General features: G+C 39.0%; 2 protein-coding genes across 5 annotated transcripts in view; both read right to left on the bottom strand.

Moving 5' to 3' along the window:
* Window positions 1-5,536: 5,536 nt before the first annotated feature.
* On the bottom strand, window positions 5,537-6,280 carry LOC102153530 (60S ribosomal protein L29-like). The gene has a single exon (XM_038525570.1). It carries the CDS (start codon window positions 6,256-6,258, stop codon window positions 5,590-5,592), a length of 669 nt encoding a protein of 222 aa, XP_038381498.1. The 5' UTR covers window positions 6,259-6,280; the 3' UTR covers window positions 5,537-5,589.
* A 115-nt stretch (window positions 6,281-6,395) lies between these two features.
* PIGN (phosphatidylinositol glycan anchor biosynthesis class N) overlaps window positions 6,396-14,429 on the bottom strand; it is a 107,711-nt gene continuing 99,677 nt past the window's right edge. For all 4 annotated transcript variants that reach the window (XM_038525874.1, XM_038525873.1, XM_038525876.1 and 1 more), the window contains one exon: window positions 6,396-8,436. In XM_038525874.1, the coding sequence (XP_038381802.1) occupies window positions 8,313-8,436 (124 nt within the window). In that variant the 3' untranslated portion in view covers window positions 6,396-8,312. The remainder of the gene's footprint in view (window positions 8,437-14,429) is intronic.

Below are 14,429 nucleotides of genomic sequence, written 5' to 3'. Positions count from 1 at the left end.
AAAAAAAAGTCTTCATAGATGGCAACATCACCCTGATTCCCCAAAAGCAATTCCATGTGCTTGTCCTTTGGATCACCGATGGGCATCATCATCTATGTGAAATGCAGCACAAATATTGTAAGGCTATAATATAGTTGCCACAAGCAAAGACGACGGAAATGCAAGCACAGCATAGGCTCAGGCAAATGAGTGATGAGGCAATATGGAGGCTTCTGGTGACTTTGGTGAGAGTCACTACCATGAGCCTTCTGCAGCTTTATCTTCCTCCCATGGAGCTCTCCGAAGCAGTAACAAATTTGATGGGATACAGGTGGCAGTAGGAAGTGTTGGAGGAAACGAATCTGTTCCATGTTTCAGATGGCTTTATACCACTTTTCATTTTTTCTGCCTTCTTGGGTAAACTGATCCAGAGAACACTTTTGATCCCCTCCCCCCCCCCCGCCTCCTTTTTAAATCATGCTTCTGCTAGCTTTTCTGTCCAACACCAGTAAAGCCTGGGGAGAATGGGATTGTAAAGCCAGTGTTGGATTTTAACCATTTCAGTTTCCTTCAACCCAATCTCAGAGCTGATACACAAGTCCTTAAGGAAAGCTTTTTGCAGGGAGATACAGGGGTGCTGGGGTGGATGAAGAACAGTTGGGGGGATGAATGCATGAAAGGAAAAAAAGACTTTACTTTTTTGAAGGAGAACACTTTTACTCTGTTGGCAGCCAGTTGAACTGGCTCAACCTGAAAAAGTTGAATTTGATGAATAGGGGAATATGTTTATTTAATAGTGGTGACTGCTACACCCCAGAATATATTCAGGAGCAAGGCCAGAACCTCCAATTGTCACTCAGAAAAGCAACAGTAAAAGCTGGGAGGTGGGTCACTAAGAATGAGGAGAGCAAGCAGACAGGTCTCTGCTGGAGGTACTGCATCTCACGCAGCAACAGGGATCACATGCATCTTCAGTTCACATCAAAACTTCAGTGCATTAGGCCAAACTCAAGACGGCAGATCCAGGCCACACCAGCTCTGTCCTGGTGTCAGCCACCTCTAGGAGGAGCAGGTCCACCAGGTAATATAGGGAAATCAGCAAACCTCCGGACATACAAGCTCTCAAATGCAGAGACCCAAGGGGTGGCTAATAGGCCATCATTTCATTATTCTCCCATCTTAGACCCCAGTTGAATTTGGTCAAGCTCTGAGGCCCTTGAAGCATAAGAACAGCAGCTCCAACCATCAGACTGGCATGAGATAAGATTTTATAAATCAGAACATCAGTTAATATTACACAAAACTTGTGGCTTTAACAAAGGACACCTCATTTGAAGGCTTCACTCAAAGGTTCAGGGAATGTTCTTGTGATGGTGCCAGGCCTCATCGCAGGGCCTGTGGTGGCACATCTAATTTACGCCAAATCTGGATCAAGACTGAGAGGATTTGTGCGCAGGGCTCCTGTGGGAAAATTCTCTCCCGCATTCTGGATTAGGTCATGGATGCCACAGTATTAAGGAGGGTAAAGCTCTTCTCAAAATAAGCCCAAGGGCGATGGTTTAAACAACGACCAGTTTCACAATAAGCTTTCAATTTTCTGGTTTCAACTGAATCCAGATGCATAAATACCAAAAATATTGAAGGGAAAAGGAAAGCCTAAGGATCTCTTTACAAGTTCCAGAAATACCCAGCTAAAAGGTTCCAGAAAAAAAATCATCAGCGATCTTGTCATTAAAGAGTAATTAATTCTACTTCTAGGTTTATGTGCTGATATCTTTATATCCACATTTTAGGGCAAACTATGGTTCTCCAATTTGTGATCCAGTAATTTTATGAGTTAGCCATGCAAGTGCTGTGATTCAGTCTGATTCTGTAAAGCTAACCTCCCCAAATGTATTAGTTTCTTAGGGCTGCCATAACAAATTATCACCAACTGGGTGGCCCAAGACAATGAAAATTAACTCTCTCATAGTTCTGGAGGCCAGAAGTTGTAAATGAAGCTGCTGGCAGGTCCATCCCGTCCCCACCCACCCTGTGAAGTAAATAAAGTTCCTTCCTTGCCTCTCCCGGCTTCTGGTGGCTTCCCTGGCTGGTGGCCACACCACTATCTTCATGTGGCTCTTCCTCTTGTCATCTCTTCCTTTACAAGGACACTTTGCTTTTGGATTTACGGCCTCCCTGGATGAGCCAGGATGATTTCATCTCAAAATCCTTAATTATATCTGCAATGACCCTTTTCCTAAGGAAGATCACATTGACAGGTCCAAGGGATTAGGATGTGGACATCTCTTTTAGGGGGCCATAAGCATGCTCTGGACTTTCAGGTCTTTATAAAACTTCAAGTGCTTGAAAAATAGCAAATATTTCCTTCCTTCTTTTAATGCTAATTTTAAAAAAAGTGAGGAAACTTGGTCCTTTTGCTTTATATACCATTTGGAAGACAGCTGGCATATGCTTCAAATGTTAAGAATCTGGTGCAAGTGTGCCCTGTGCCAATTGCACACGTGTAGGCAACTTCAAAAGTATGTTTTCCTAATTATACTGTTTACACTTGATTACACACATACGACGGAAGGGTCTAGTTTTCATATCACCTGCTTAGATACAGTGTGACTTCAGAAGCAAAAATATACAAACAGTTTTATGCAGGTTCCAGGACATGATGTTTTGGCAGAAACTGTTTAAAATGTAAAAGCAAAGCAAGCCTGCCAGCCAGCCAGTCTCACACTAGTTGTGGGATCTTGAGCAAATTATTTATAAATCACCCTGTGTTTCAGTTTTCCCATCTGTAAAATGGTATAATAATACCTACTTCACAGGGTTGTTATGAGGATTAAATAGTTTAGTATTTGTAAAGCATTTAAATAGTGTCTGGCACATGGTAAAGACCTTGTAAGTTTTATCACAATTTTTAAGAGTCATAATTAGAAATTGCACTAAGCATTGAAGAGATACATTTGCAAACACATTTAAAGCATGCATACCAATTAAAGTTCTTGGTTGCAAGTAAGAGAGATGCAAACAAAATTTTTTTTTGGAAATGAACGGGAAGGGTTACAAAATGGTTGGAACCAAGAAAAGCTGGGAAGCAGAGGACAAAGCCAAAGAGACCTGCAAAGAACATCACTGAACCATTCTGTCCCAACTGATTACCAATTTAGAAAGCATAAGGTAAAAAAGAATATACAAAAATAAACATGTTAAGTGAAGCTTTGGATTTGTCATTATCTACTGTGTCTTTAGAAATAAATAAAAATTAAAAAAAAAAAAACATTAACTAGTAATCACCTTCTATAGTAGCAAGTCACAAGAAAACAAGCCAATGTTTGCTGTAATGTATTTTTCTGGTAAAGGCTGTAAGATACAAGGTATAAAGACTTAGTCCAAATTCTATCAGGGCTATCTGATATGTGACAAACTGGAAGCTGTACTGAAGGGTCCCACATGAAAGACTAATTGATCATAGGCACAATTTATAGAGGCAAATAAAATTTTAAAGTTTTCCCACATTAAGTGTTACAACTTTCTCAGGAAAACAGATTCAATTAAGCATATAATACCCTTTTTAAAAGCACACTGTCACCAGTGTGACAAATTGAGGTTTTAAGTGTGAAAGTATATGGCAGCATTTTTTACCTTTTCTTTTTTTTAAAGATTTTTAATTTATTTATTTGAGACAGAAGAGAGAACGCAAGCAAGAAAGTGAGCAAGAGCAGGAACAGGAGCAGGAGCAGGGGGAAGGGTCAGAGGGACAGGGAAAAGCCGACTCTGTGCTGAGCAGGGTTCCTGATGCAGGGCTTGATCCCGGGACCCTGGAACCATGACCTGAGCCACAGGTACACGCCTAACTGACTGAGCTACCCAGGCGCCCCTATGGCAACATTTCTAAAGCATGTTTACCAGCTGGAAAGGATACTTGAAGGATGGTCTGCAGCCAAGCAAATGGAAATTGCTGGCATGCTGCTTTCTCCCTTCACAATGCACAGACCAGGTTAAATTCCTTAAGTACTAAAATAAATACACCTATTTAACTTCATTGGACTAAGTGCTTCTTAAATATATTTGGGCAGAGAACCCTTTTTATTTACTTATTTTTTAAAAAGATTTTATTTATTCATGAGAGACACACAGAGAGAAAGAGGCAGAGACACAGGCAGAGGGAGAAGCAGGCTCCATGCAGGGAGCCGGATGTGGGACTCGATCGTGGGTCTCCAGGATCACACCCTGGGCTAAAGGCAGTGCTAAACCCTGAGCCACCCAAGCTGCCCGGGAACCCTTTTTATTATGAGATCTATTTGTATCCTAAGGAACTGACTTTCTAAGGAACATACTTTGAGAAATGCTATGTGGCAAATAAATACTGAAGTTCTAAGGGTGATGAGTTTGAAAAATTGTTATGTTTAGGTCTCTAAGGAAGTTAATAAGTGACACATTACTTCTCAAATGCCCTTGTTATAGAATGAGGTTTTTAAAAAATATTTTATTTATTTATTTATTCATGACAGAGAGAGAGAGAGAGAGAGAGAGAGAGAGAGAGAGAGAGAGGCAGAGACACAGGCATAGGGTGAAGCAGGGAGCCTGACATGGGACTCAATCCTGCGTCTCCAGGATCAGGCCCTGGGGTGAAGGCGGCACTAAACCGCTGAGCCACCCGGGCTGCCCATAGAATGAGTATTAAGTGTAGAATGGTATATCTCATATACCTTTTTTACATACCATGTTGATGCAAAAATGCTACAAGATATTACTACAGTACTGAAAACACATACCATAACAATCCCACTTCAAATCATTTACAGAAGATGAGCAAAACATAAAGAGATAAAGAATAGCTCTGAGGAGGTGAGATATTAGAAGTCCTCTCTGGCCTCTTAAAGGAGTCCTTGGAACTGCCAGAAAGGGGGTCCACTCCAAATGTCTGAGTTGTTTTAGTTCACTCTCTTCGGACTCTTTGACAGCATCTAGGGTATATAGAGGAACTCACCAGGTTCTCCCCAGGAGAGTTGGAACCCTGCAGAGCTCCTGCCTGTCTCTGGAGAGAGTCCCCAGCAGAACCCCTCTCCTTCCCCATGGGCCTGCTCCATCAGAAATCACATTTTTGATGGCAGAGGTATGTACCAAAGGTGGAGGAGCAAAGGAGTCCCTAATTTGTGTATGAAAGTAGGGCTTGGAGATGGGGGGACATATATGCTCCTAATATTGGAGTTGGGTGAAACTTGCAATGAGTTTTTTATGAGAAACAATATCATGAGTGATGAATAGGTATCTAGGTATGTATTCCAGTAGTCCAGCTCTATCAGGACTACTGATAGGTTAGGTCATTTTGTGGAATTACTATGAAAATATTTTACCATTTATAACATTTCCCTAAAAAAAAAAAAAGCATTCTGTGTTCTACATATAATAATACAGAAAACTAAAACATTGGCCAGTCATGGATGGATAGACTGCAATTAGTTTCTGAAGTCTTTGACTATCCACCAAGATTTATTCATGGTCTATGGCTTTTTTGTTCAGTATTTTCTCAATACGATATGCACTCTTTAATTCTTTAAAAACATTTTTTTAAAATTTAAATTCAATTAGCCAACACAGAGTACATACTTAGTTTCAGATGTAGTGTCCATTGGCACCCGTTAATTCTTTTTTTTTTTTTTTTAACAGATCCTGCCGCAGGTTTATTTGTACAAATAGCACAGGAGGACACCAGGCCCATGCAGACAGAAGCCCAGGGGTCATACCAGTCCTTCCGTCCTCACACTGGCAGGCAGAAGCCTCTACACTGGAGCCTTTTGTGGGGGCATGGGCACCTTTAGGAGCCTGCGCTACAGAAGTAGAAGCAGGAGTAGAAGCAGGAGCTGGAGCCGGAGCCAGGGTCACAGCTGCAGCCTGGGCCTTGGTTTGAGCCTTGGCCTTGGCCTTTGGCCTGCAGAGCCTGAGACCTTTGGCAATGCGGGCATGTTTCCCGAGCTTGGGGTGAGCGATGTAGGCAAGTCGATTGAGCTTGCGGCTGCCGCCCTTTGGGATCTTGGGCTTAACCTCCTTGGGCTTGACAAGAGCCTTGATAGCCTCAGCACGTGCAGCCACGGCCTTGGCATTGTTGGCCTGCATCTTCTTCAGGCCCTTCTTGTTGTGCTTCTTGGCAAAGCGCATGTTCCTCAGGAACTTGGGGTCTACCCCCTTAAGAGATTCGTATCTTTGTGACTGGGGTTTCTTGATGCCATTTCTGTGCCATTTTCGTGACTGGTTGTGCATGGTGTGGTTCTTGGACTTGGCCATGTCTGCACCAAAGCCCCGGCACCCGTTAATTCTTATAGCAATTACTAATTTAAGCAAACGTTAATCAGCAAATAACTTTTGATTTGGAGATCTAGTATTAATAGTTAGAATGAAAAAATAAATGCTTTAAACAGAAATACATTTAAATCATATTTATTTTTTCTGTTATTAATATAAAAATATTTCAAAACACTTTAAGATATTTGACAAGCTGCAGAACAGAAAAGGCCTGTCTAGCAAAATGTTCTCAAGGAAGCCTGAGGGGTCCAGTAAACAGTGCAGCAATCCCAGCCTGTGGCTGCAGGTACATATTCCTGTTTTGTAGGCACACTGATTCAAAACAATATTAGGAAAAGATGTGCTTCAAAGAACAAAATAAAGATAAAGCACTGAGCACCTTTTACAATGCTGTAATAAAATATTCATTAATTCCTCTGTGTGAAAATTTGGGAAAAGATAGAAAGTAAAACTGGACATAAAAGGAGTTAAAATGGTGTTTATAAAGTAAGTTTTCTCTGACTCATGAAAAAACGGATTACAAATCCTCTGAGACAATGTGAAAGTTCATGGGTTTTATATCTGCCAGTGTCATAACCTGCTATGGCAGCTTCTTAGTTGTTGACTGAGATTTTATATTACAGACTGAAACATGTGGTCTTATACTGACATTGATCTCTTCTCTTGGAGTATGGTGCTGTCGTTGGTATACCATGAAGTACTATCACACACAAATTATAACCACACTTCATTATGAGCAGAAATTACAAAAGCACATTTTGCCAAACTGATTTTTGAATTTTCTAAATTGTGTTTGTTCACTCACCTGTCAATTTGAAAAACACGGTAATTTGCAGAGGACTTTTTTGTTATTAATGTGAGTTAGTAATGTTATAATTGAATTCAAAAGCAATTATTTTTTAAAAATGAGACTTAGAGCAGCAAAGCTTAGCATCAGCCAAAATCTACTGGCATACCACAGGCAAAAGGCCAACTCTACAGTAATATATAAAGGTTACTTTAAAAAAAAATAAAGGTTACTTTATGAAAAACCCAAATAAAAATTACTCTCAAAATATTTTGTCCATTAGAATTAGTTTACAAACAGAAATTTAAATTAAATGAGAAGACTCTAGGCCTCTGGGATAGGATTTTACAACTAGAAGACAGGAAATGTTAACACTGATATTTGTGATGTTGCAAGTTTAACCAGTGACTTAAAGAATTCTGTCAAAACATGTGATAAAAGGTATAGGGGTAACAGATACTGAGTCTACAATTAAAAAATTATCCTTTAAAAATTCTTCCCTTGAATGAAACACAAATACCAAGCATTTTCTACCTTTCTATCTCCAGAAATTCCAATGGGAATCCAGAAATGGAAAAAAAAATTTAAAAAAAAAAAGGAGTGAAGGGAAAACATGCATCTGCTGGTATATGATGGACACCCTGGAGACAGCACTAAGACGATGGTATGGGTGCACTCTGAAGGAGAATGGCAAACACTGGCCAGCACTGTTTCCACTAAAGCTTCAGGAAGTAACAGATCCTGACCATTTTCCTAGTGTTAGCATTTAGTAGGTAGAACTACTTGCAAAACCAGTGCTGAGAGTTGATAAATATTTATGGTGCCACCTGGTGATTTCCTTCAAGTTTCTCCACCACGGATTTTGGATATGATCGGTCCGCCCCCAAGGGAGCACATCCTCCTTTGTATGTGTGGGGAATTGTACAGTTGGTGACCAGACTGTTAACAGGTGCTCTGAAACATCAGTGAGAAGAGCTGCCAGCTAAAGGAAGAAAATGCAAGTGGAGAAAGTTTACTAAGCTTTTCGACAGATACAACCACTATTTCACATGTACAAAACCTAAAGAAAATGGAGGCTCCTTTATTCCAGACAACCTGTAAATTCAGAATTCCACATACAATTTTCTTTGTAGGAGCAGAATATGGCTGTATATCAATATCCATTTTCTTACTGAATCCTTGATAAGAGTTTAGTTTAAAAGGCAAATGAGAAACAGGATCCAGATGTTGAATGATGGCTTCAGCAGCATCATATGAGGTGGCTTTTGGATTTGCCATAGAGTTCGAGTTTCTTTGTCGTGAGTAGGTGTGCCAGGCCATTGAGCAACATTAGAACGATGGTCATGGACATGACGATCACATAGTGGCTTATGCTACAGAAGGAGAAAAGGAAACATGTTACAAGCAGAGAGAACACATATGGGAAAGAACATAAAATCCCTCTAAATAATGTTTCTAAATGTACCATAAAATATATAGAATTACAAAAGCTATCAATGATTTTTTTAAAAGTTTATTTATTTATTTTTTTAGTAATCTCTACACCCAACAGGGGGCTTGAACGCACTATCCTGAGACCAGGAGTCCCATGCTCTTCCAACTAAGCCAGCCAGGCATCCCATCAAAGATTTTGAAATACATATCAAATGTTAAAAAAACAAATTTGTTATAGAAGTAGTGATGAACATAAATAATATTTTGAGAAATCTCCAACAACTGTAATGTTATAAAAATGTCTGGTATTGGCAGTGCCTGTGTCTTTGTCATCAATAAAAGTATTGTCCCCAGGTTAAGTATTCCGATGTTTTAGAGCACGCTATCCTGTGCTTTGACACAGGAAGTACAGTTAGAAGTTGACACAGTTAGAAGTACTTTAACAAAACTACCAACCAAAGATACACACGTTATCCAAATTTAAATTCAAGGAAGTAGAAGTTTTATAGTCAAGAAATCTAAACAAAGGAAAAAGGATACATTTCTTCATTAATCTCCAAGTCAAAGCTACTGTCTCCCAGATTTTGCTCTTTTAGAGCTTTTATCACTTTTAATACTCTAAATTATTTAAAACACCCTTAACATTTTAAACTACTTTAATATAAATAATAAATATTAAATATGACTTGATTTCTTAACAAGATAAGCTTCATGAAGGGCACCTGAGTGGCTCAGTTGGTTGAGAGTCTGTCTTCAGCTTGGGTCATGATCCCAGAGTCCCGGGATCAAGCCCCGAGTCAGGCTCCCTACTCAACGGGGAGTCTGCTTATCCCTCCTTGTGCCTGTCTGCGCACACTCTTTCTCTTACTCGCTCTCAAATAAATAAAACCTTTTTTTTTTTTTTTAAAGATAAGTTTCATAAAATCAGGAGGTAGGTGGCTATCTTCAAATTTAGTGGAAGTCTATCTATAAAAGGTATTTCACAGATCACTTATCTCCTTACAGTGGCCTGAAATCACAAACTTTGGGCTCATTTAAGCTAACATTATTAGCAGGAAACAGTTGTGAAGCTCATCATCTTTAAGCAGTGGAGCCATAGGGCATTCAGCTTGTGATCTCTTCCATCAATCAAGTCTTGGTATCATCTCAGCATAGCAGAGTTAAAAGAGCATCTAATTTCAACTTGAAATGAGTTTAGCTGTTCCCACTCTCTCCCTTAACTATTTTGACATCACTTAAATCAGGAAGTCTCAAGGTGTACATGTGATGGTAGAGGGACAGGGTCTCTGTGTGGAGAGGCATATAGAGGCACAAACAAGGCCTGCCTGTACAAGGGGTGATAAAAGGTTGACTACACTTTTAAATCAGGGTAATGGGCAACAGAAACAGGCCATATCTGTTGGATGCACTGGAGAAGAAAAAGTTTGAGAATCATTGATTTTAATAAAGCTTAGTATTCACTGTAAGAGTAAAGGTATTTTATGGTACTTATTAATTACATTTAGGAGGATATTAAAATAGTATTGAACATAATGAGAAGTTTCATTATATTCAGAGAGAAATGATACTTTAGTTGTCATTTGTATTTTAATAAGGTATAACAATAATGCATATGGGAACAGAGTCCAAATGAACACTACCATCAAATCAAACCAATCAAACTGATGATGCTGACTCTATTCACCTCATACCAAATACACTTAGAACATAAATTTTATAGTTATGAAGATTACCTCAAAGGAAATGCAGTTTAAGAACTGCACTAGTTTAAAAAATGCACTTCTTTCAGGATGCAATATAAAAGGCAGTACTCTAAAGTTTACAACCTGCTATGAATGAAGATACAGTATAAAAGATCAAAAGGAGAAAATACTAAATTGTAGCTCTGTCAGCCCAACTCAGTTTTATGACCTGGGCAGGATATTTTTCACATGGCTGTTATAAGAACACCTGATGACATAAGGTTCTCCAGAAAACCACTGAGCTGATAGCTGCAGGCTCAGTTGATTATACAGATTGGAGTATATTCCTTTAAGAGTCTCAATTTAGTTCTGGTAAAATCTGCTCTGAAGATATATTTCTAAACATATTGGACTATACCCATAAACAGAAATACTGTCTCATAACCTAATAATATATATAATCTTCATTTTTAAAGAAACTATTACTTATTTGTTAACCTGAAACTAATAGCTTAGGAATCTCTCAAACCTATTTTGAAAACCCACTGCAATCACCATGATGACATTATGACCATTATAGATACTTGCAGACTACATTCATGGGGTTTGGTGAGCTCCCACTCCTCTCTAGAATTCTGGGACACATTCTCACCATTCTGTATTCATAAAGCAATCAAGTAGTAAGGACAGAAGGACAACATTCTACTGCGTATAATAAGCATGTTACGGCTAACGTTATTAACTATATTACTAATAAAAATGAGTTTAGAAATAAAATTTGTCGCAAAGGGAAACCACTACAGGAGCACAATGCAAATAACTATGGATTCCATTAAGGAAACTCTGTCAATAGGTTTAATAACATCTGCAACATGACAAGAAATATGTCAACATTTCTTATATACATTCATACAGGAATAATTAGAAACCCAAAACTTAAAAGCAACATTCTCACAAAGAGAATGCAGAAAAAAGTACAATGGTGAAGTTTTGATATGTGAACCCTATTATATGGTGCTTTAGCTTTGAATCTTGAAGCATATTTTCTAGCCATTATCCAAGCCTTTTCCTGGCAATAAATTAGACGCGGATGAAGGTGCATGAACCACTCCTGCCCCTCAGACCTATACCACATGGTTCACCGAGGGATCTCTACTACGTAGGATACAAAGAAAAGATTATAGAATTCTAACTTATTGACAGGAGCAGCAGCAAATCAAAAACAGCCCCCTGCAGCCTAAATCAGGGCAATTAGATTTAGAAAGCCTAATTTCTCTAACTCAGATTTCATTTTATTTCACCATCTCAACCCTCTCCATCACCCCCTCTGCTCTGCAATTATTTTCCTTTGTTAAGAGGGCATTTTATAGACATTATAATAGAAGACAAAGAGTAAGGCAAGGAGGTATTTCTGCTGGGGTGACCAGGAGAATATGCGGGGAATTTATGGAGTATTGTTCATTGCCTTCAGCCTGATGAACTGAACCTGAGCTCTGAAGTCCTCTATTACACCTGTCTTCGAGAAGGCTCTCAGAACAAGTGTCCCATTTCACTAACAGGAGTTAAATCTGTAAGGGCAAAGCACTGACACTGAGACAAACTGCGGTTTAAACTAACTTATTAACTGGCTATGCCCCATCACCTTTCCAACCCCTCTGGATTTTGTGGGGGTAATGAGTATACCAGGACAACAGACACAAACCAGGACTGTTTCAGGTAAACCTGTACATGTAGTCACTCTGTGTGTAGGGCAGCTCCCATTACAAATAAATACTATTACCACAAAATATTTGTACAGCAGTTTTTACCCTGTATGCATTAATCAATCATATAATTTTAAATAAGTATCATCAATAAATTATAGTATTGAAACATAGAGTTAATATCCTTTTCTCATGGCTAGTACTGCAGAGCAGGGGTCAGTCATCAAAGCATTCTTGACCTGCAAGTGCTAATGCACCGTTTTGTTCCCCTTGGTTTGAATGATGCTCAATGTTTGTCTTATGCATTTATAGTCTCTCTTTCTGCAATTATTTTGTGCTCTGATGAATACTTTATTCCCATGATGGTTATGCAAAGGAATGTAAGAAATAGGCCTGAAGGTACCAGGCCAGTGCCAGGAAAAACGTCATGCTAGATGTTAAATACAAGTTTTGCAATGGCTCAAAGCCTCTTTTAAAAAAGATCAAGTGAGCACAGGCAACAAAAATAAAAATAAATAAATTGGACTACATAAAAATTAAAAACTCTTGTGCATCAAAGGATACAATCAACTATGGCTCATCCTACTGGCTCATTGCCTCCTAATCAATATTTCTTTCTCCTTTAAGTCATATATATATATATATATATATATATAACGATTTTATTTATTTGAGAGAGAGAGAGCGAGTGAGCACTTGAGTTGAGGGAGAAGCAGATGGAAAGGGAGAGGCAGACTCCCCGTTGAACAGGATGCAGGTTTGGGGCTTGGTCCCAGGGATCATGACCTGAGCTGAAGGCAGATACTTAACTGACTGTGCCACCCAGGGTCCCTTAAGTCCTATATTATTAAAACTTTGCAGTGAATGGTTCCTTTGGAACAATCACAAACATAGGATGAGACACAAAGCCACTTTTAAGAAAGAGTTTATTAGAGTTACAAAACAAAAACTTTGGGAAATTCCCTGTAAGTAGAAGTGAGAAGGAATGGGAATTCTAATAGCCTTGACTACTGAAGTGCTGCCCTCTGGACCTGCCTAACCATTTACTAGTCTGTGACATAAGCAAGTCACAATTTCCTTAGGGCCATAGTGTCCTTATCTCAAAAATGAGGACAATAACTATATCTACTGTGAAGAATATCTACTTTATAGCGTTGTGATAAAGATCACATGAAATAATGTGTTGGAAGATATTTAAACACTGTAGCACAACACAAAATGTTGGTCATTTGTGGCAGAGGTGTGACTGGGGGCAATCCTTTGACTGCCATCTTAACTTCCTACTCAAGTTTGAGCTTCTACCTTATTTTGCCTTTACCTAATGTAAGCCGATTCCCTGATCTCTGAACTGCCTTCATCATGTCTTATAGAACTCCTATCTCAAATAACCAACTGCTGGGCATGTGAACTCTGTGTTGCAATGCACAGCCTTGTTCTGACCTTGTGGGTAAATCTCTGCCTCTACTCTACTCTGTAAATAAGCTTATTCCACTTAGGCCCCCGAATTGATATATCTAGGGACATTCACTCTCCCAACTCCTTCCAATATCATTTACTCATGCTCATGAGTAAAATGAAATGACAAAATCTCAGAGAGGTGAGTGTATTCCATGTGGTTATTGCTGGTATTTCACCTTTCCTTTCTAATTAAGCTTGGAAGAGTAGTCTATACTTAAAACTCTATTTCCTGACCTCTCATTTCATTTATTCATTTCCCTTTAATTTTTATCGGTCATACATGCAGTACTAAAAACATAAAATAGTGGAGAAAGATTTATAATGTAAGGTTTATAATGAAAATCGAGAATCCTCATTCCTCCTTACCCACTTCTCAGGACACTTCTGAGTACCTCCTCTGGCCACTTTTCTTTTTTTTTTTTTCTCCTCTAAGATTTTATTTATTTATTCATGAGAGACACAGAGAGAGAGAGGGGCACAAACACAGGCAGAGGGAGAAGCAGGCTCCATGCAGGAAGCCTGACATGGGACTCGATCCCGGGTCTGCAGGATCATACCCCGGGCTGCAGGCGGCGCTAAACTGCTGCACTACCGGGGCTGCCTTGGCCACTTCTTTTTTTAGATCTGGTAGTTACCTCCTTACCATGAATTAGTATCTTTATGTTGCTATTTATTGATACATCAATTTAAAACATTATATATTAAGTCCTTTCTAGGAAAGAGGAGAATTGAGCCTACTTACACTATGCTCTACTCATTTCACTTTTAGGTATTTTTTCTTCTACTAGTTTTTCTTCTATTTTTTTTCTGTATGAGTTGTCTTTGAAGGACAATTTATATGTAAGAAAATGGAACTATTTTAAGTGTCCAGTTAGATGCATACTGACACATGCATACCATGTAACCATCATCACTGGTATACCATGTAACCATCATCACTGTTAAGATAGAAAACATTTCTATCACCCCAAGAGTTTCCACATTCCCTTGTACAGTCAAGCTCATCCTAACCCTCATGAGGTGGAGGATGATGACATTGCACAATAGTGTGAATGTACTTAATGTACTGAACTGTACACACATAAAAAT

The sequence above is a fragment of the Canis lupus genome, chromosome 1 (genome assembly GCF_011100685.1).
Source record: "Canis lupus familiaris isolate Mischka breed German Shepherd chromosome 1, alternate assembly UU_Cfam_GSD_1.0, whole genome shotgun sequence".
Lineage (NCBI taxonomy): Eukaryota > Metazoa > Chordata > Mammalia > Carnivora > Canidae > Canis > Canis lupus.
Note: the sequence above shows the minus strand (reverse complement) of the source record. Positions and strands in the feature narration are given on the sequence as shown.